This window comes from Eurypyga helias, unplaced genomic scaffold, assembly GCF_000690775.1.
Source record: "Eurypyga helias isolate BGI_N326 unplaced genomic scaffold, ASM69077v1 scaffold16145, whole genome shotgun sequence".
NCBI classification, from domain to species: domain Eukaryota; kingdom Metazoa; phylum Chordata; class Aves; order Eurypygiformes; family Eurypygidae; genus Eurypyga; species Eurypyga helias.
Window position 1 is genome coordinate 15925 of NW_010252350.1, and position 23322 is coordinate 39246.

The following is a 23322-nucleotide window of genomic DNA, read 5'->3' on the forward strand; positions in this document are numbered from 1 at the left end:
GTGTGGCCAGCAGGTCGAGGGAGGGGATTCTGCCCCTCTACTCTGCTCTTGTGAGACCCCACCTGGAGTGCTATGTCCAGCTCTACAGCCCTCAACATAAGAAGGATATCGACCTGTTGGAGCAAGTCCAGAGGAGGCCACGAAGGTGATCAGAGGGCTGGAGCTATGGAGAAAGTCTGAGAGAGTTGAGGTTGTTCAGCTTGGAGAAGAGGAGGCTCCAGGGAAATTTAGACTGGAGATGAGGAAAGAGTTCGTCATGGAGAGGGTGGTGAGGCACTGGAACAGGTTGCCCCGAGAAGCTGTGGATGCCCCATCCCTGGAAGTGTTCAAGGCCAGGCTGGATGAGGCTTTGAGCAACCTGGTCTAGTGGAAGATGTCCCTGCCCATGGCAGGGGGGTTGGAACTAGATGGTCTTTAAGGTCCCTTCCAACCCAAACCAGTCTGTGAGTCTAAACCACAAACCACTGTCGTCTTACCTGTAATCCTAATCAAGAGCAACTTCTTCAGTTAGACCCTTTGGCAGCAGAACATATTTTGAAGTGCATTTTGAGATTCGTCATCACATGTCTCTGAAATATGTATAAAACTGCGTTTGTAATTCAGCACTGGAATGGAACTCTTCTAAGTCAGTCTGTCTCAGCAGTAAATGCTGCTGTTTAAGTAATGCAAGGGTACTTCCTGTTTTCACAGGGTAAACATAATCTGAGATTATAAACAGAAGCAGATTATTGAAGCAAAAATCCTTTTGATAAATGATTTTTAACTTTCCATGTGCTCGGGGGTGATTTGAGGGCATTAGAGAGCATTCCTGTAGTATCCATACATGTAAGAGATCCATGGATTTTGTGAACGGTGAATGGTTAACACCTTGGATATGCTGACAGTAACCCAAACATCTGCAGTTTTTCCTTCAGTGATCACCATTAATCATGATCCGCATCAAAAGGCTCTTTAGAGTATATGGTATTTAGCATAATACAAAAGCGTGTTTGTGTTGTTTCATTCCGAATGACTGTTGGAACGTTTGTGTTTCATTCCGAATGACTGTTGGAATTCCTACAGCCTCAGTGGCAGGCACCATCCAAACCCAGTGCTGGTGAAGTGTCTCAAGGAGCAAACTTACAAATCGCACTTTTTTCTGCAAGTTTTTAATCTGTTGCTCCAAAAACAATACTTGCCAAGGTGGTTTTTAGGTAGCAGAACAGGGAACTGGGGACATCAAGGTATGATAGGGAAAAGGGAAGTCGCAGGGCCCCAGGTGTTGAAGTTGGGGTATTTTTGCAAGTATAAGGAGAGTAAAGACATGGTACACAATGCATAGGAAATGCCCTTCATTAACTCTATTGTTCACAAAACTGTTTGTTGAGAGGAAGTTGTTAGGAGAAGTCTGACAGGCTCTGTGGCAATAATGAGTTTCTCTTTTCCTACTGCATCCGGATGAGCTAGAAATCGTGTTAATGTTTCTGGGTACGTTATTGTACTGGGACTGCAACTGGTTATGTACAATAACCAAGTTCTTCCCAGAGTCCATAGTGCTAAAATCTCCAGGTATCTACTGTACTTCCTCCCTGCCCTGCTTCTTGGTGTAAACCTTTGGCTGGGATGGCATTTTCTGGCATTTTCAGTCAGAGTTGGTTGTGAAATATTTCATCTGTGTTACTAATTATGTATTTGTAACATACAAAGCACTTGTGAGTGGAAAAGATTAAAAATCTTCTAATATACATTTTTAATTTAATAGGACTTTGAGATCAGTCATTTTCACTGCCCCGCTCTTTTCCTTCCCATTGTGCAAGGTAGTTTGCTAGTTCCTCCTTTAATCATTTTGTTCTCTCAGACACAAAGACAAAAGGGAAATATTTTGAAAGGAAATGTGAGATAGCATTCGAACAAGCGCAGAAATTGGCAAGGAGGCTGTGCTTTTGGAAGCAGTATTGTCTGCAATTAATTTAACTCATTTTACAGTTGACTTGCTTCCAAGCTGATGGTTTTGTAACAATTCCTTACAAGCTTCAAACAGAAGCAAGAATTCAGCTAGGCTCTGTACAGCTGCAGAGGCACCCACTGCCCGTGGCATTACCCTTCTAGTTTGATGGTCACCGCTGTATTGTCCACTTCCCTGCCCTGGTCGCCTAAACGTTGTGCCGGTGAGAGGTGGCACGGTGCGATGGCTGGCTCATGCTCTCTGTGTACAGTTGAGTCAAAGGGTACAGGGAATCGCTGAACCACCATGCGCAGCCCCTTCCTCCCTGGGGACAGCCAGTGGCTACTTCTCTACACGGCCGCTGGATTTAACAAAATTCGTAGAACCGGGGTATGTTTTGAGATCTCTACCACTTTCTCTAGTTTTGTGGTAATCACCAACTGATTAAAAAAAAAATCATCAGTGGGAGATTGATGGCCAGATGTAGACAGAAAGCATTTTCTCATAAGCCAGTTTCTTTAGGAGACCAGGCTAAAAAGAATGCTGTTAAACTCAGAACGGTTCATAGAAAAGCTACGGAAAGAATTGAAGACCTGGTAAATGAGTTTCACAGTGAGCAAGTGTTTTGATTTATGCAAGAAAAAGTTCAAAGTGATGAAACCGCAGCATGCATGATATTCAGAGGAGACTCTGTGTGGTTACTTACTACCACAGGGATAGAATCTTAGAATCACAGAACGATTTGGGCTGGAAGGGACCATAAAGACCATCCAGTTCCAACCCCCCTGCCATGGGCAGGGACACCTTCCACTAGACCGGGTTGCTCAAAGCCTCGTCCAGCCTGGCCTTGAACACTTCCAGGGATGGGGCATCCACAACTTCTCTGGTTGGAATCTAAAGGCTAATCTAGTGGGAAGCAAGTAGTAAAACACCTTTTTTTTGAGTCATGATCATCAATCAGTGAACAGTTTTCTGTAGAACATTGTAAAGATATCTTAATCATTGAGTCTTTTGAAATATCTTAATCGTTGTGTGAGTCCTTTGAGTTAAACCTCGATTTCTTTCAAGAAGGTGCCCTGGAGATGCAGTCAACATCATGAACTTGTTGCACAACTTGACTGGGTGAGAGCTTTCATCACTGTCTTGAAGGAAGCCAGACTAAGTGATCCCAATGATCCCTTTTAGTCCCAGAATACAAGGAGAAACTTAATGCAAGTGTGAACTGTTTGTGCAATAACTGGAATTATAAAGCTGATGTGGGCTACTAATTACAGCTGGTTATACCAGAATGCGTACCTGACCATGCCCTTATTTGCATCATGTTTTTCCTTAAGAAGATCTGAAGTGACAAGACACTAAAACCTTAAAAGTGCTTACTTTGCATTCTTTTTCATCACTAGGGATCTTAGTGCTATACAAACAAAAGTATACCTGCCACTGGGTGAGGCAGAGCCTTCTTTGGATGGGATGTCCTAGGTTTTAACTGAACGTAGGACGGAGTGACCTTACAGGATAGAAAGTAAAATGGGATGCTGTTGCAAAGTCTGTGCCTTCCTCTCCAGGCATCTTCTGGGTATTGTTCTGTGATGACTCAGTACTAGGCCATCACTCAGAAAAGTCTAAATCATGTCATGGTGTTTTGTTTTGTTTGGTTGGTTTTTGTCCTGAAACACTACCTGTAGGACAGTATGTCTATATGTTTTTAGAGGAGAAAGCATCAGGCAGGATCATTCCAGGTGGGTAATTTCTCAGAAATTGTGGAGAGTCTTAGGAGTCTGGTGCTTTACAGTTGTTGTGTTGCAGAGAATGATGCTTTATTAAGAAGGTTTCACTGCTAATGGAAGGTTTTGTCTGCAGGACCCACTTTGCACAGAATGGCCCCCAAACACCCCTTCTGCAGTTCCTGCATTACATTCACAGTGTGATCCTCTAGGCACAGAACCCTACAGCACATCTCCAGGGGAGATGGTCCCTTTCTTTGATGAAACTTATAAGGGGGAGGCTCTAGCAGGAGCAAGGGCACCAACAGTCCTAATGCTATAGCCTGTAATGATAAAAAGAGACGTTGAGGAGGTTTTTTCAGTTTATTTCATGGGAAAGTGTATTACAGAATATGCTTTTTGACACTTGTGATTTTTGGGATGGATCTACCTTAGAGTAAAAAAAAAAAAAAAAATCTAGGTGAATGAAACTTAACAAGCCTGATCTGTGTGTTGCTGCTTGGAGTACTAAAGACGACTCCACGGTTCTGCTTCCTGCCTTTCACAAACATGGTGTATATGAATGCTGATTTGGAGTGAACATTTCTGTACTTTGTTTTTTAATAAAACAGAGTTTTTGAGGATATAATGCCTTGATTTTACTTTTGAATACCTGATAGCATGTGGTTTTCTTTTTCTTACCATGCCCTGCTTGATTACTGCATTGTCTGTAACCACGAGGAGATATGTTAGCATCTTCTCAGTTGCATAAATCTAGACAGCATCAAGTTACTGATACTGTTTCTTGAATTCTGGATGGGGACATTTTACAAGGGCCTGTAGTGACAGGACAAGGGGTAAGGGATTTAAACTGAAAGTGGGGAGGTTTAGATTGGACGTGAGGAAGAAATTCTTTACAGAGAGGGTGGTGAGGCACTGGAACAGGTTGCCCAGAGAAACTGTGGATGCCCCATCCCTGGAACATGCCCCATCCTTGGAAGTGTTCAAGTCCAGGCTGCAGGAGGCTTTGGGCAACCTGGTCTAGTGGAAGGTGTCCCTGCCCATGGCAGGGGGGTTGGAACTGGATGGTCTTTAAGGCCCCTTCTAACCCAAACCGTTCTGTGATTCTATGATGAATTCCAGTTGGAGAGCATTTTCATGTAAACTGTGACACAATTTGTATAACCTTAGCCCAGTTCTGTTATCAAAATTATTTCATTGCATCAGCATTACTTTGGGACTCAGTTGGCAATTGCCATCAGGCTTCTGTAGTGGTGATGAATCAGCTTAATTTGAATTCCTTAATGAAAGTATTGCATGTGTAGGAAAGGTTGCTGCCCTTTAATAATAAGTATTATTAATCAAGATCCCAGATAGTCTGATTATTCACGTAAATGTAATCAAGAGTTATTCTGAGTTGATTCACGTCGTGTTTTTAAAGCATTGAAGGTTCCACCTACCTCAGGTGTGCCAAGGCGTGCCCAGTACAGAAGGTTGTAGCCTTCATGTAGTGTTTGAAGGCACCTTTGACTGTTTTCTAGTCCACAAATAATTGCTACTTTTCTTTTTAAACTGTAAGCGCTTTTGTTTTGTTGGGTTTCTTTGGTTTGTTTTTTGTTTGTTTTGTTTTCATTTAAAAAGTTGTATTTGCTACTACAATACATCAAGCTAAATACATGATGTGAGAATCTGTGAGAGAGTCTTCAAGGATTTATTTGGTAGATAAATGATCATCCTTGGACTGAGTAAGGATGAGAAGCTGGCTTTGTTTTCATTTGGTTGGTGTCATGGCTCATATTCAATCATCTTGTTCCCTTGCCTTCCCTTCCCGTGTGCATCCCCATCACCCAAAAGTTGTTGGGATTTGATCCTGAGTCTCAGCTGAGGTATTCCCTTGGCCCAAGAGTTCTGGCTTATTGTGTCCCATGGTTCAGGTGTGTTGTGGCATGGGAGTTAGACGCTTTCCTCCAATGGACTGTACTTCATGCTCTCCTGGTTACAGGTGTCTTATCTGTTTAGGTCCCTTACTAGCATGTCTGAATTTTTATTAGAAATATTACCATCTATGGCCTGCTTGGGATAGTTGTTTGGCTTGGCTATACTCAGTTCTTAGAAGGAAACCCTTACTCACTAGTTAGATGGAAACCCCCTAGGTAAGTTAAAGACATGCTGCTTCCGTTTTGTTTCTTACAGTTGAATACCCACCCCACACCCTGCCCCGGGGTGCCCTATTTCCTTGTCTTTGTCATAGTTCTTTAAAGCTTCTGGTTTTAGTCTGTTCCTCTCTTATCTTTTTACTTACTTCATAATCAGATCCCTGCCAGCAGGCTCAAAAGCTTTTTCTTCGGGTGATTTTGTGGGAAATATTGCCCTGCCAAGTATCACGCTTCGTCTTTGGGATGAATTTCAGTCATTCCAAAACTACCTTCTTCATTTTCTCTTCTTTCTTGTCATACGGTGATCAATCCATCTGGTAGTTGTAGATACTTGTGGTCCCCACATGCTGGCAGAGGGGAAGAGTCGGGACATGCTCATGCAGCTCATGTTGTTGATGTGCTCGCGTGTGTACCCAGCGACATGCAGGCGCTGCCTGGAAGGGAGCGCTGGTGCTGTGTGTGGGCATCGCCTTCCTGGGAGCAGGTTAAACTTGGACAGGCCTCAAGTCAGAGATCACTGCAGTTTGCTTTCCATAAACCCTGTGTATCCCATATAGCACACTGACTGTCTTCCTGAGACCAACCTGCATTTCCAGGCAAAGAAAAATAACAGGGGAGATATTTCCGTCACTGGCTGACCTCATTACGTAGCCATAATAGCCTGTCTGTGTCGGACTCCCATGCTGCCTTTTGGCCTTTGCTCTTCTTTCTTTTCTTATCTGCCTGTACAGACAGTATCTCATTGCTTCCATTTAGTACTGCTGTAGGCCACAGTCAGCTCAGCTGAAGCTGTAGTCTGGGCTCTAATCATTTGCTGCGTATTGTAATTGGTGTCGTTTTGTGCTTCACCCCTCTCGCATTCCTCACCACGCTGCTTTAACACAAATGCTTCTGCAACTGCCTTGATATGTTGACCCATTCCTTGGCTTCCTGCCCTACTGCATCAAATTCAAAGTTCTTCACTCTCCCTACAAGGACTAATACAGGTCTGTCAGTAAGCAAATTTATCCTTTCCTCATTGTACCTCTTCTGTTGTGTTCCTGTTACCGCATAATTTTTACATACTTCTTGCTTTGCTGCAACTTGCATTTGGGTCTTCTGTCTCCTCTAAAAATCAGTGTGTGCTAGAAATAACTCCTTTTCCTTACTTACCCTTTCTCTTTACTCTCCATCATTCAGCTATCGCTCCCTGTTAATAACTGGGGTTGCAAGTCTGAGACCAAGGCAGGAGGAGATGAAGATGTCGGTGCCGGTAATAGTCACTAAATCAGTGCCATTCAAAATTTCAGCAAGCTTGTGTCTTTGTTCAAGGCCTCAGGGCACTGTCACAGAAGATAATTTAACCATTTTTTATATTAACCTAACTAAAAACTTTTTTGAAGTGGCTTTTAGGAAGCTTGCAACTCTTCTGTAATTGCCTCACAAACAGGCTTAATGGGTAGTGGATTCATTCCTTGTCCTGTGAGAACAGGATGGCTGACACCCACTTTTTAGTCTGCTCTCTTTATTTAGTACAGAGTACAGATGGTACTCTCTCAATGTGTGGCTTTAAAAGTCTTCCTAGAGCTGATATTGGGAAGCAAATTGGATGTTTTGAACTGCAGCATGGAGGACAGCTCCTATATTCATAGCAGAAAAAAGTCCCTGTGATTTCTCAGCTATTAAGAAATATTTAGATGTCTACTGACACGAGACAATTCTGCAGTTTTTTTTTGAAGTGATAGAGGTTTTAGGGATGCGTATGTATTGACAGTACTTTTTCCTTATATTTAATGAAACAGGTTTTTTGCATTGTCTGTAGTTTTACTGTAATTATTATTTGATTTAGATGGGGGAAGCAGGGGTTGTGCTCACTTTCATTTGCTTTCTGTATATTCTTGATTGGCTTTGTGTGAATATTTGTTCCTGTTTTTCTATACAGTATCTTCAGTAAATACCTGGGAAATAAACTATTGCTCGAACCCCAACATTAACAGTCAATTCCCCTTCCTCTGCTCTGTCTGAAGGAAATCACTGTTAACACTCTTGTGCTAACAAGAATTGTGCGTGCGTGACAGAAATGTTGCACATACAGGGCTTTCCAGTTAAGACCAAATGCTAATCTGGGTGCTGCATGAGGCTGCAAAAAGTGTTGTTAACAGGAAGGCACCTGTGTTCAGGATAACACCAGTTTAAGAACATCTTTAAGTGTTTTTCTGGACTGCAGCTATTCTGAACTCAGCTGTGAATGGGGAAGAAAAAGCAGGATTGATTTGGGGTTGCTGCTATAATCTCAAGAGTTTCAAGGTTTCTGTTGTGCTGTTGGTGTGGAGGCTTTGGAGGGTATTTTCAAGAGAAAAATCAAAATACTCGTCTGCACAGCCTGTTCCTCTGATCTACGTAAGCTCTATCTAGATTTCAGACACTGAAATGGCGGTGGTTTTGACTCCATCATGTACCTCGTATGTAACTGTTTCGTAGCTGATGCATCCAGTGCTGCACAGCCTTTATTTAAGGGAATGCATGCAGAGTGAAATGCTGGTCTCAGGTGAAGCTGCGCTCTTCGGTTGAATGGTACAGGATTTTATTTAGTGCCACAGATCTTTGTGACAAAGTGAATTGTCATGTGGGGGAGGGGGCGGAAATGGGTCCAGTTAAGCATTAATCCTCTCAGAGGTTAAGGGCATGGCAAGGGTTTTCTTGTTTGTAAGCCAGAACATGCTTGTTTACCAAAAAAACCCACAAAAGGAGGAGAGTATCATCCAAAGAGGATAGGGTTCTGCTGGAGTTCCTAAAGGACAGTGGTTTCCCGTGAGAGGCAGTAGAAGAGGTAGAGGGACAAATTGGAGAGTGGCGGTGCGGCTGAGGATTGGGTAAGACTCTGGTTTTAGGTTTCCTGGAGGGATGAAAAAAATGTAATGGAGAAATGGCTTGAAAAATCATGATGATAAAGTAAGCATGGATGTCATTTGTTCAGAATGGATGTTGTTCCGTCCTTTCCTTTCCCTGGTTCCTTCTACCAGGTGTGGTCAGCGGTCACCAGACACTACACGGTGCTGAAACGTTTTTTTGTCTGGGTGGGACGATAAGATGAAGGTGAACCAGGGACCATCGCTGGGCAATCCCCAGTGTGTCAGACCCGCTTTCAGAGGAGACTGGTCTGTTCCCAGTACAAAAAAGCATGCAGATGAGAAGAATAATAGGAAATTTTGTTTTGGTACAAGTCAATCACTTTCAAAGTCAAGAAATGGGTACTTTTGAAATCTTCGTTTACTAGAGTTCACTTACTGGGAGTGGTTCTTTGGCTTCAGATGTTTATCCAGAGGGCAAAAGCTTGACTCAGTACATGGATGCAGTATGGCTAGCCGCCTTCTTCCTTATTCCTGTGGGACAGAGGCAAGGCGGAGTATGGATCGGTAAAGAAATTTTGAGGAGGTTGGGGCATAATTATCTTAGTATTTTTGATGATGGAGGCAGAGTGTGTGTAATTTAAAACCAGGATTTTTTTAAAACCAGGATAAATTCAGAAAATTTTCGCCTTATTCCAGAAGAAACAGGCCCCTTGGTCAGCCTCTTGGCAAAAGAGAGTTGTGTGTTTATGTTAAGGCCTGAGCGGATATGAAGTGCAAGGTTTGTCTGAAGGTGCATTAACAGCAGTTCAGATGCAATGTTTGGTCAGACCAAAGCCCAGGACGCTGTCTCTGAGTAGGAGATGAAGAATTTTGAGAGTAGTCATACGGTGATACACTCTCCAGGCCTCCAGAAACTTAGGATTCAGGGAATTTCTGAGCTGGACATAGTGCCAGCAGGGTACACACAGAAGTCTGTCACGCAGCATTACCTCAAGGTTTCTCTCAAACCACAGGGAGTGAGTAAGGAACTTGGAGCATAATGCAAGGCTGCACTGAAAGAAAAGGACATTCAAGAATGAACTGAATTTGGCAAGGAAAGAAGCGCTGATTCTTCACTGTCAGACTAGACAAAAAGACTGGACTACTCTATTATGAAGTTAAAGATTAATAGTCTATTTTATGTGCCCCAAGAAGCCCATTCACAAAGGGAGACTATTCAGAGGTGCTCCATAACTCCTGGAAGACAAAGTAGACATGTTACAAGATGATCCTGTAGTCAGTAGGAGGAGGGCAGATACAGATCCAGAGTATTACATACCCAGCGCTGGGGGATGTACCCTACCAAACAAGTACTTAGCATCAGCCAAAGATGCATTTTTTTTGGATGACAGTTATGACAAATCTGCCACAAAGTTTGCTTTTAAGTTGATGTTTCTCTGCCTGGTCAGGCTTACCACACAAAGTACTGAGTGTTCAAGTAGTAATTAGATCACTAATGCAAGCAAGGAGGAGGAAGTCTCTTGTCTTTGGCATGATGCAAGAAGAGCCCAAGTATGGCCAAGAAATACAGGGCACATGAGATGGGACAAAGCCTCAAGATTAAGAAAGGAAAGAGAGGTGGAATCAAGTGGAGGCTGGAAATAGAAGATTAATGAGATACGCCAGTAAGCTTACCAAGTGTTAAGATTGATCTCAGGAGCACAGTATGTATGTGAACGCAGTTAAAAATACATGGATTATATACAGTGATAGAAAGCAAGATTGTGTAGCAAGAAAGATGTATTTATTTTCTGTTGAGGGCTCACAGTGAGAAAACACTGATTTGAGAAAAGAGAATGGGAACGGTGTGCTGTTCCCTACTCTAGGTTGAAACTGGGGGAAGAACTGAGCCTGACTGGGTACATTGGAAGTGATTTAGTCTGGAAAGAACGATGAATATGGATACACATTTTTAAGAACAGCCCTGTAGCCTTTCTGCTTTCTCTGTGTCCGTTTTTGCACGGGTTATCCATTCTGGCACAGAAGGATGCTGAAGACACATGTGCATCCTGAACTAATCAGAAAGCCTCTAATTTTCAAATAATTTTTGCGATTCCAAGGAAGAGGTGTGGAACGCCCACAGGCTTGGATCATCCTCATGGCGCTCGCCTGCGAAGCCCGGTTTTGAGCGTGGTTGCGTAGGGGTTGTCTCAAAGGCTACAGCCTGCAGCTCTTAGCTGGCAGCCCAGATGCAGAAGGAATGCTTGTACTGTCAGATGTGAGCTGCTTAGTCTTTGTTGAAAAATCTTTTCTCAAACCCTTCTCCCCCTGCCTCCCTCTCAACTTCTATAATCATACAAAGGCAAAGAGGGCACGCTCATGGTGTGTTTGGGTTTGAGGTTTGCTTTTAGCCTCTGGGAATTTTCCATAGCTTATTTAACTCCTGTGAAGGTTTGGTCATGAACCACACTGAAAACTGAAATGTCTTGTTCCTTGAAACCTGTTCATTTTATGAACCACGAGCAAGACGCAGGAGGCGGCTGCGCTGGGAGCTCTCCCCTGTGACCCAGAAGCAACCCTGGCCCGGCCCAGCCCAGCCCGGCTGGCTGCGAGGGATGGCTCACCCGGCTCCAGACACCTAATGATCACACGCTACCAGTTGGGCAGAACAGCTTCTAGCAGCCACCAGACATTTTTCCTCTGGGGCCTGATGAGGCGACTTGTAATTCCTGAATAATCTTGATTGCCTAGGCTTTTTTTCATTATCCTAGTATGCGTATGTTGAATTAATTCTGCAGATGATTAGAGCAAAGGCGTTTCATTTTTGCTGTCTTTATACACCGCTTCCCAGCGTGCCCCCTCTTCCCCCGAGATTATACCTTTGTTATACTTTCCTTTGCATATGTTTGTCCGTCTGATCCAGGTAGGAACTGTCAGTCTTAATAATACGACACCTGTGTGGCAGAGCTGGAGCTCCATTTTATCATGTCTCTGAGCAGCTGCCATTCCGTTCTAGCTCTTTTCTTGGTTGCTGGTTAAAGCCAGTGTGTTGTACCAGGCCGGGAGAGGAGCAGTGTTAATTTATCTAGCAACTTTCCCATGACTGAAGAAAATGGCTGCAACAAAAGAAGCTGTTGGATTGCAGTTTCCTCCAGCTAATGAGGATTTACCAACATGAGTTGGCCAGACCTGTGCCTTGTTGAATTTTATTCTCTCCCTACAATGCTTAGTAAGATACAAGAACCAGAAGGAGCCTCTCCCCAGACATAGCCTTCCTTCCTCAAAATCCTGAGTCTTCAGTCTTTTGCTTGCTTTCTCCAACATCCTTAAACAATAACCACTTTTAAATTACCTGACACACTTTGTGTGACATGCTTTGTCTGTTTCCTGTTTTCCCACGTTTTGTTTCTTTCAGGATTGTTTTTGCTTTTTCTATTCCAACTACACACAAAGAAATATCTTACTCTTAGGTCACCCTGACTGTATGAGAACATCTGCGTATTGGTGGGGTTGGTATGTTTGTTTGTTTCCCCAGAGAACATAAAAACTACCCTACTGTGTTAAATGCCCCTCTAGTCTAGCCTTATACTGTTTCTGATATTTGCTGGTGAGTGATGCTTCACATATGGTATGATTTGCTCCACTGTTACACCCTCCTGAATCAGCTTTGGGCTTTCCTGAGCTGGAGGAGGCTTCTGGACCATTAAGATTTAGTAGCTGCCTACCAGCCTACGCTCCATGAGTTTGTGTAGTCCTGTTCTGAATCCATGTATCCTTTTGGCCTCCTCGACATCCCATGGCAATAAGTTTTGCAATTTCATTATGCATTGTGTGAAAAACTTACTTCCTTTTGTTTATTTTAAACCTGCCGTCTGGTAGTTTCATCATGTGCCCCTTAATTCTTATGTTGTGAGGAAACATTTTTCACACCGTTCATGATTTTGCAAGCTGTTAATGAATGGGATAACTTCTGTTTTCTGAGCTGGAGAGTACAAACCCAGGAGAGCTGTGAGTGATTAAACACCATCCTGTTGTTCTTCTTCATGTTTTGTAGAGCACGCACAAGTCAAGATGCAAGTCCCTAATGATTTATGTTGCTGGGTTCTTTCTGAGCAGCTAATGGTACTCCTTGTGTTTTTAACCATTGCTGACAGTTGAGGTGATAACGACAGAGGACTATCCACAAAAAAAAAACATAAAAAATTCTTCTATGTGGCAATATGAGACTAGATCCTATCATTGTATATGCGGGTAGTTAGGGTATGCCTGTTTTTGTGTGGGGGTAACTTCACGCTTTCTGTCATTCAAATTCATCTGTGATTCTGTGTAGTGATTCATAACCTCTGCATGTCCTCGAGTGTGGAACATGCTGACTGGGATCACTTTCTATTGTCTGCGTATTCTTGGAAGGAGTGCTTTTATTGAAACAAGAGTCGTGCTCTCTCTGAACATGCTTTCTCTGTGTTTAAATTTCACATAGTTCTTCCTGCGTGGATGAGTGCTGGCTTGGAAACCATTCATCAACAATAGAAAATGAGCAGACTGTTATGAAGCCATTGACTTCCTACTTCATTTTAAGGAGCTTCCAGGCTGCCTTAAGGAAGCAGTGGAAGGGGTGTGGGGGGGTTGACACTGACACTTGGTGTGCAGTTCTTCTGTTCAAACGGGAATCTGTTCAAGCCACATCTGCTATGCTAGAAGAATTACCAGCAGTCTTGTTGTAGTTCACTGGCAAAATGTTTCTGCTGTGAGTATAGTTGTATTAGGGTGAAGACCCCTAGGAGGAAAGCGGTCTGTGCTTTACTCACAAGAAAATCAAGCTGGACCTGCCTCTTGATAAAGGCTTTCTGCTAGTACTTAGGGGTTTTTCCTCCTGCACCTCTAGGTACTATGTCATAAGGCTGCAGTGTAAAGGTCCCCATAAGTGTTCTTTCTATTTACATCTGCCCTTTTTAAATGTAAGAGGTAACATTTTCCTTGCAATTTTGAATACTTGTATCAATACACATGCAAAAAAAACCCTATTCTACACCTTCTCTGTAAGGTAGGATGAGCAAATCTGGAGTAGGACTTGGTCACTTGAAAACAGTCATCTAGCCAATTTATGAGGCCTCTGAGAGGTGGTGACCTGTCAAATATACATATTCTGTGGGTACCTCCTGCCTTTCCGCAGCAGCAGCAAGGGGCTGGGGAAGAAACTGTTAAGCCATCTCGAATGGCACTGGATGCGTGCGTTTAGACAGCCAGATCACACGTGCTGTGCATTGCTTGACACTGGGGGCTGCCGGAGGTTACACCTTCATTTACTGCTGGTGCTGGGATAAAATCTGTGGCTTGAATTTTGCTGCTTGTGTGGTTTGCACTCTGCAGTCTCAGATACCTGATGAACTAGGCCTCTAGGAGCCTTCTAAGCGCTGTCTGTGTGGAAAGTAAATTTGTAGTGGAATAACAGATGTCCACAAATAAAAGCAGCACAGTGCCTATGCATCCCAAGTTTTTCTGAACTTCCTCTATGGTTGTCATCTGTGTTTTCAATTGAGTATCCAGAATATGGAATATAATCCTCTGTTGCGCTAGTGTTAGTGAATCGGCAGTGAGAAGAGGAGGCATCTAGGTCAGTAACTGAATGCTTTTCATGCATATAGGGTCAATGCAAATGAGAAGCTGGTGAGTGAGTGCATTATTGGGGGCTGTTTGCATTAAGCCAGTTATTTAGCCTTTATTCTGCAGGATCATGTGTGTGAGAATCCAGCTATGAATGTGACATATCCCTTCAGCTGTGTGCGTGCCCCCTTGGTGCGATCTTCAACTAGGACTGTGTGAACCTATCTAGACTGTGCCTTCTCTGTTACAAAAAAAAATTCCTGTATCGATGCAGAACACATTTTTTTCCTCCCTTTATGTGCAGAGTAAGCAATAGGTCTGTAGTTAAACTGTGTTTGAAGTCTGCATCTTATGTTACCAAATAACTTGCTTTGTAGGTAAATTGTGAAGCACTATCTGCTACTGAATTTTTTCCTATTGATTTCTTTTTTTTTTTTTGTATCAAAGTTGCTGTCACTGAAAGTAGTAAAATTTTATAGCACCCAGAATGGTGCAAGATATTTCACACAAGTATAGTCCTGCTCACCTGCCCAAAGAGCTTCACTGAAATTTTCCAGTTATAACTGTGTAAATACATCAGCCCAACAGGCTTACTTGTTGGAAGCAGAACTTCTTTCAGGAGGGAGAGTCCTGGCAACTGGCCTCTCTGCCTTTGTTTCCAGTTGGTGCTGCATTTCTCAGTAGGTGTTAACTTGTGAAACATGAAACATTTATTCACTTTCTCAGGGTTGTGTTGCTGGTTTTTCTTTTTTTCTTTTTTTCCAGAGGGATGTTGAAATGAGAGTGTGAAAGTGCAGGTTTCTCACCATGGCTTGCAGCAAAACCCAGTTTGTTCCATTTTGTCCCTCCAGTGTCTCTGGCTTCTTCAGTGCAGAGCTGCTGAATGTGGTGCTTCAGCTCTGCTGTTGAACAGTTTTATGGAGAAAGATGGCTATGTCACACCATCTCCTAGTCTATGGTTCACTCACCTTTACAAAGAAGTCCATGCCAGATTTTGTCAAAAGCGCTGAGGCCTTCATGAATGTGATCCTGAGAAATTACTTGACTACTGCTGGGATCTGTCTGTGTGGGTTTTTTTAATCTTTTGTTACAGAAGTAAATTCTGGTGTGGTGGGTTGTTTTTTGGTTTGGGGTTTTTTTTGTGAATAAGTTGTCACAGAATTTTAAAGTGCTGACAGCTCCCATCTTGACAGCAGACTCCTTTCATGAACCTTAAGTTGTTATACTGGCATAATAAGAATCCTTCAAGTTAAGGTTTCTCTGTAATTTAACAGTATATTTAACTCCATAAAAGTTAGTATTTAAGACCAAAATGTGTTTTCAAGTTTAGGTTTAAATTAAAGGCTTGCGCTTAGTGGCATTTCAATTCCCTAGTGTAAAGTATTGTGAAAAGGAAACAGAGTGAAAATGCATTGGTTTTATTTTCACTCCAGTCTCTTCCCATTTCATTGATTTGTTTGTCTGCATTTTCTTCTTTTCTAGAGTTTTAGAATGCCAAGGTCTGCCCATTGTAAACGGGCAATGCGATCCCTATGCCACCGTTACCTTAGCAGGACCCTCCAGGCAAGTATTGCACATACAAGAGCTTCTGTGTTGTAAGGATGGCTTCTGTTTCCTTTTTCTATTAGACATCTGCATTCTCAGATGGACAGATGGGAGTATTTAGATGCCACTAGGATATGTTAAGTGTTTGTGTGTGCATGTATGAACTACTGAACTATACTAGAGTAAGTAATTTCAGGCTTGGTTCAGTTTTGATTTATGTAAAGGTCTGAATAATCCCCGAATAATTTGAATATCCTGGAGTATGTAATTTGTGGTTAGGCTTAATTTGCATCTTCTCACCTCACAGTTGGAGGCCAGTTTTTGAGCAAATTTATTGCCTAATTTTGGTCAGGGGCAGAAGAGAAGGCTGAATCCATCAACATCTTGCAGAGTCTGCACATTTGTATGTGAATATTTTAGAGTCTTTTCACTTTCAAGGTACGGCAAATTAATGTGTGTATCGAAAGCCCTAGATGACTCAGTCCTATAATTTGATATATACAGATATAATAGCATGGATAAAATGTGGAGTGAGGTTTTAGTAATGAGATTCTGCATTATACACTTCAGTTTCAATCTGGGATTAAATTTTCCTGTTCTGTTATAAATACATCCCATGCTGTTGGATGTCACTGTTTTGTTTCCGTTTATCTGGAGTCATCTTTTATGTCTGTGCCGTGTTAGAAGCAAAACAGCTCTGCTGTGACCTCAAAGAATCAGATTTGGTAGCATGGTTTATTCATAATGTTTTATAACAATTTATGGGAAATACTGTAAATGAGGTGCATTCTTGACAAATGCTTCCCTCACATGCAGAGGGGTCTTTTGAGAGTGGTCTGTACCTCCATCTTTGTCTAGGTGTGTTATGCCTTATCACCATTAATGAGCTGTGTATTTGAGCTTTGATGTTTTAAGCCTGTAACCTTTTTTCAGATGGCACTGGGTGGTTATTACTGAAACTGCGTAAGGAGATTTTTTTTGAATACCTCTTGTATCCTTGAACATCCAAACTTACCGTTCTTTGTCTGCTTCCCCCAGTCTGGATAATGTGTGATAACTGATAACGTATTTCCCTTCAGAATAAGGAGCACAGCCTCATCCTATTTCTGTCTGGGTGTTTATGAGGGAGGGGAGAAAGCTTGCCTTCTATCTCCAGCAAGCAGCATGCAGCTTATTCCCATCCACTGCTTTGCAATTGCCCAATAATTGTGCTTGCCTTAATCACCTCCCGTTCTACATCCTGCTTCCCAGTCCCCTCCCAGATGGGCTTATCAGAAAAGAGGTTGATTGGCAAGTGTGTCTGAGATGGGATAGGCAATCTGCCCAACGTCCTGGGGGTGATTAGTCTCTCTTATCTCTCAGCTACTCCTAGAAATAGTGGGATATGCTTCATTTGTATGGCATTCTCCTCTGGATTTTTCAATGCCTCTCCATTTAGAGTAGGAAAGCTGCTTTATTCTGCTGCATTTATGCAATGCCAGGCATAATAATTTCAACAAACGTGCTGCTGTTTATTGTTTGATTTGTACTTAGAGAGCCATTGGACTTCCCCACCGAAACTGTTTCTACGCCTGTATTACAGATGGGAAAACACTGTATACTGGTGTACTGGCCCACTCACGTCACCCAGGAAGCCTGTAGCAGCTCTGGGAATTAGACCCAGCTTTACTTGACCTCTGTAAAAGAATGCATAGAGTTGTCCGGTTAATATCAGCAGTTACAAGCTATCTAAGCAGCTTTGCTGCATGAGAAATGAGGGATGGATTCTGGGATGAAATGATTAGTAGGTCAGTTTTCCACATGGCTGACGTGCCTCTCCATCTGTGTCTGTTTTATCGATGCCTCCTTATTACTGCAGAGAAGATGGGTGGCACAGGACAGCACAGAGCTTTTCACTCGTAGGTAACGAGAACAAATCGAGCATAGGTTCGTAACATTTGGAAATCATCAAGCAGCTGTTGGCTGGCCTGCGTGAAGCGCGTTGGCTGGCTTTAGCCCAGCGCCGGGGAGTGAGAAGCCCGTGTTCTAAAACGCGGGTGCAGGTAGATGGCACTGCCCGGGGACGATGAATGGGCAGCGCCCAACTCTGTCGGGCCTGTTGCCCGGTGCGTGGTTTGAGGGAGGTCTGCTGTGTCTTGTTCCTGCAGAGCAGTAGGGATGAAGAGAGTTCTACTTGGCACCGCTCATAAGGCAACAATATAATGTCAAATAGGTGCTGTTGGGGCTGTAGAGAAAGGGTGGTAATAGAGCAATAGAAAATATTCTTACCGAAAATGTAATTTTGGGGTTTTCTTATTCAACACCACTTAGAAGCATTCATCGATTCTTCAGGCCAGGATTATAAAATATAAAACACAAATAGCTATGTCAGTCTTCCTGTCTCCTGTGCTTTTAGGGTATGAGGTATTTTTGAGTCACATCAAGACTGAGGCCATCCCCCAAATGTCGCTGCTCAACCCCATTCTTGCCGGTAACTCTCTACACCGTGGATTCCGTGGATAAGCAAGTGACAGAATCAGGGTTCAAGGACTTGTGTTTAAGGAAGGATAACAAACTGTGATTACTGCCACTTTAGAGAAATAGGCATGCCGTGAATCCCTCTCTTAAATGCGTGTGAATGTGTATGTCTTGCTGTGCTTGGGGCCACATGGTGTTCCAGTATGATCAGATAAATCAAGTGGATGACTATTGTTCCTCAGTGGCTCTGTTCTAGGATCACGCTTCTCATAATGTAGTTTCTCACCTTTTTTTTTTTTCTTTCCTTAATTCAGATCAGAAGCCAAAAAGACTAAAGTTAAAAAGAAGACCAACAATCCACATTTTGATGAAGTGTTTTATTTTGAGGTTGGTATTTCAAAGGAACGGGTGATAAGCTGAAACACTATACTGTAGATAGTTGGCGCAGTGTCCTGCTCCGTGTTGTGCCAGCTGTCATCTTTGAAGACTGTTTCAAAGTGTGGTGCAGGGAAGCAAAGTACCCATGATCAGACCAGCCGTCTGGCTGAGAGAGCAGTATATTGCTTCAGCTCAGGTGCTCGGTAGGAAAAGCTCCAAGGTGGGCACTTCTGAGCAGCAGGCTTTACACTCCATTGCAGCTCACCCCAGAAGAGTTTTGAGGACAGTTAAAAATGGGATTTAAAAAAAACAGAGATACTGTTTGGGGTTGTTTTTTTTTTTTTAGCCTGTGGTTTTATAGCTGCTCCACCCTGTCTTTCCCAGTCAATGGGAGGAAGGTTATCTCCCAGGAATACTGAAAACTGTAAAGTACACTTAAACTGGATGTTCTGGCTGTCTACCAGTCTGCTGCAATACCAGTGCCTTCCCTCTGTGTGGGTGAAACCTTTACAGCTTTATTTAATACAGAGCGTTTTCAACAAGTCCAGTTAGGATAAAGTATAACTTTTATGAAAGTGCTCATTTTGGTTCTTTCTGGCACGAGTTGCTCTAATTGTGGTGGGTCCATACACATATGTGCATGTGTTTATAATTTGGATACCTCTTGAAACTTTTCATTCTGTCTGCTAAAGTATGTGTATCTTTCTCTTTCCTTTTCTTTTTCTCTTGCGTATCTTAGTCCTGGTCTACATTTAACTGTTCTATTTCAGTAGATACCTCAAGAACATACCTGGCATAGCGAAGTTGATGAAAAGCCAGGGTGGTACCATCAATGTGGTTGGCATATCCCTGAAAAGCCCTCTCTGCCTGTACAGCTCACATCATTCAGGTCACATTGGCATTAGAAGTTGGTGCTGGCATAGGGATGGCACCAAGGGATGTGGTTTCTCCGACCAGTTCAGGGGCACAGGCACCCACACTGGTAAGGAGAGCTGGGGAGGGAGGAGCCGTATGAGTGCTGTTGCACTGTGCAGATCTGAAATGCACACACCATTCTTGGCAGTGCCAGTGAGGGGCTTATGGCTGTCTTCCCCTTCCTTCTACAAGCCACCACCTTTGCCTGGAAGCTGGCAGTTGTACCAGCTAACCTGAAGTTGGTTATACCAGCAGAAATGTGCTCTTGTTGGTGTAATGTGTTTGGATTTGAGGAACGGCTATAGCAAGTTCTTTGTTTGCAGGAGCGCTTCTTCGCTGCCCAAGGGGGTGGAAGCCCTGAGGGTTGGCCAGGATAGCTAAGATAATCTTCCCTCTGCTGACCCACATGTCCCTTCCTAGGGTAGAAGTTCCGTGCAGACTTAACTTTAGCCAGCAGTGAGCCGTTGTGCTTGCCCACCTGACGTTTCGATCCTGTGCGGGGGTGCTGCGTGGCCACGGTTGGTGGGGGAGAGATGCCACGGTGCTGAGCTCTAAACCTGCACGGAGGGGTCTGCGCGCTCACTCAGGGCTGCCCAGGGTTGCAGTCCATCGCCTGGCCCAGAGCTGCAGCCTTTGGCAATGACACAAGAGTGATGCTATATGTAAATAAACTAAAATGAGTTTCCTTATTCTTAACATAGACAGTTCTGAAGGCGTCTGTCAGTGAGAGCTTTTTAATGAGAATGTAATCCAGGAATTCAGACTGTAAATCACAAAACTTCACCTGTCTGATTCCTCAGCCTTCTGCACACTGCAGAAACAGCCAACGCTCGGTATTAAAACACTGGAGGTGTCAGGTGCCATACTGGGAGGGGAAGGAGAGTAACAGAAAGCATTTTCCCAGCGAGAGTTGCGGCGGGGGCTGGAGGCTGGCTTAGCTTGTCTTTATGCGGAGAGCTGGGTTGCGTGCAAGTGTCGGCAGAAGCAAAGCCTGAACTCAAGCCTGTGCCTCAGTTGTTCTGCTAACTCAGAGCAAAATGATTTCTGTGTGGCTAAGAGCAGAGCTTGGGAAACGTCTGAATCAGCCACAACTCTGAAACACAAACATACCCTTAGTGCAGGCAGAGCCATCATAGATTTATGTCATTTCGAGAGTAGTAAGTACATATCAGGCTAAATGTCTCCAAGGAACAAGGCTCGGTAGAACTGCTACGACTGGGAAATACATGCACTAATGAGACACGGGCAGGCCCGTGGCTGGTACATGCTAACGGAGTGCTCTGATTCCTGGGGAGCTGCGTTGACAGCAGTGTCACTTACTGCTTCCGAGCAGCTTCATCAGCTTTCCTGCAGTCTGCTAGCACAGCGATTGGCCGTGCCTCCAAGGAAGAAGCTGATCTGTAAAAGGAAATGAAGGAGTGCTTTCCTTTCTACAACCAAAAAGCCTCACAGATCTAATTTTCTAGATGGAAAATAGCTTCACATTGGCTTGGGAAATCTAAGAGCTCATTTAAGGGGCGCTGTGAGCGAAACCTGCACCTGATGCTTGCGAGTTTTCTCCATTTTCACCACCGCTCCAGCTGCAGCGCAGTGTCGGGGGCTCGGAGTTCTATATGCGGCTACAGGAAAATGCCCTGCTTACGGGAACCCAAGGAAGTGTGCTGGAGACCTGTTTGCAAACCGGCGTGTGCTGAAAAACATGAGGAGCTGGTAAACAGTTTGTCAGCTTTGCCGAAAGAAAGGGACCAGCACAGCAGACTTGTACCCCCTTTTTTATAAAATGGTACGTGACAGCTAGTTCAGCACTGTGGGCTGGGAGTTTCCTCATCTCCAGTTCCATCCTTGGAAGCGATGGACCTCATACAGCTGTCATTCTAGGAATAGCGCTCCTGAGCTGTATTGGTCTGCACACTAAGCAGTCGTACAGGTGAACAGAGACACCTCCGATGTTCAGACTCCAGCAAAACCTCTGCAGAAAAGTGTTTAATTCAAAGGGATGTGCCCAAAGTTACACCTATGCTACAACCTTTTTTAACTCCTGTTACAGATAATAAACCACTTCAGTTTGCTTCCTTATTAAAAATCCCACTGTTAGTTTCACAATAGTTGTAGAAAATGTTGTTTGCAGTTACGTAGGATAATTTCTTGAAGCCACGGTGAGGACATTTGCAAGGGTAGGGTGAGAAGATTTGTCCTGAGCTGCTGACCTTGCAGGCTGTATTTAAATCCTTTGTGCCCTTGCACTTAGAGGTGTGTTTGATCCAGTCAGTCTGGAGGGTTTGGTCTCCAGCACTGCTTTAGTTTTTATGTATCGCCTTGAACGTGCTGCCTGCCTCACACATAAACACACAGAAAAAGGCTCTGTTGAGGGTCCTGTGCTGAAGATTCTTTCCTGGTTCCTCTCTACTTGCGCAGCTCTGTCTTGTGCCTCCCTTGTTTGTACCATCTGCATCTGATGTACAATATGAACCCACAAAACCAAGTTTACAATAAAAGCCAGTTTTTGTGAGTGGGAAGTATTAAGCCACAAGCGTATTTAAGCCTACAATAAGGTTCAGCTTCTGCGTGCAACCCACGAGCTGAACCCACACATCATACAAGCTTGCGTTTGATCAGTTCCTGCTGTGGTTTTAGCTGGGTGGAGTAGCCTTTTTCTCAAGTTTCGGACACACTATACAAAAATACAGCCATCAAAGTCTTTTTATAATCACACTGGAAAACAAACTTTAAGAAATGTTTGTACAAAAGCTTCTTTGCTAATGCTCTATGCTTACAGCTGTCTTCCCATTATTTTCTACCCATGCTTTGCTGTTCATGAGTCTTGCAAATATCGTTGGTGAACTGTGCACCTAGGTCTGTATTCTGATCTGCATAACACAGGCTGGCATCTCTTGGACAATTGATCAGCTTTTTGATCTGTGTTTTTTTGAACAGGCCTGATAAATTGACTTCCAGGATATCAGGACAAGCAGAACTTCCCAATTTTAATTGGCTACACTGTAAAATATTTTAAGGGTGGTTTGGTGGGTTTTTCCCCCTCTCTTCTGAGTGCCTCAGGGCACCTGTTGTACAGCTGTATTTAAAACCCAATTATTAATTACCCTTCTATTTCCCTAGGTGGATTATAAAAGTGGTACTTCTTTCCATGACTTTTTCTTTTGCTAGTATAGACTCAAAATACTGTAGTAATACTAAAGATGTCTTTTCTCTGTAAAGAAAGTATGGAGCATCTGGTTACTCTTGGATTTGATTGTGTAACCACCACTTTTGTATAGTCAAGAATCTGTCAACATGTTTATTCATGTGCATGAATGTTTTCAGCATCAGGACTGAAGTCACTGCTGATAGTAAAAGGCTGTGATCTTCCAGAGCTTTGTACAAGTAACATCAGAATGTTTTTGTATCTGATCAAGTTATTAAAGTTTCCTTCTTTTTATTAGGTTACAAGACCTAGTAGCTACAACAAGAAATCCCATTTTGAGATTGAAGATGTTGATGAAATCGACAAAATGGAAATTAGGTAATGCAAACCACTTTATACTAATAGAGTTGTCTTCCAGAGTTGAATAATTTTGTAGTAGACTGCTTTCAGGGTTGCAAGCATGGTTTTACTGCTGATAAATCAAGATGAGTCTTCATCACCGTATATTCATTTACCTCCACTGTCCTGTAGATCATACCTGAATCTGTGCGATGGTTCTGCCGCTGGAGAGATCCTTAATTTCCTTGGTGTCCTATATACACTCTGTGTATACTAACGTGTGGTTGTCATTAAGTGCAGCCTTTTATGTCTGGGCTCCCCTCTCCTCCCTCCCTCGGTTTCCCAAGAGAGC

General features: G+C 43.3%; 1 protein-coding gene across 1 annotated transcript in view; it reads left to right on the plus strand.

Moving 5' to 3' along the window:
- The window catches only part of LOC104510191 (ras GTPase-activating protein 3), a gene marked incomplete at its 3' end in the record, with an annotated part of 44268 nt that overhangs the window by 9494 nt on the left and 11452 nt on the right, over nucleotides 1-23322 (plus strand). The window contains exons 3-5 of the mRNA XM_010152358.1: nucleotides 15677-15757; nucleotides 18511-18583; nucleotides 22930-23009. Coding sequence (XP_010150660.1) covers nucleotides 15677-15757; nucleotides 18511-18583; nucleotides 22930-23009 — 234 coding nt within the window. The remainder of the gene's footprint in view (nucleotides 1-15676; nucleotides 15758-18510; nucleotides 18584-22929; nucleotides 23010-23322) is intronic.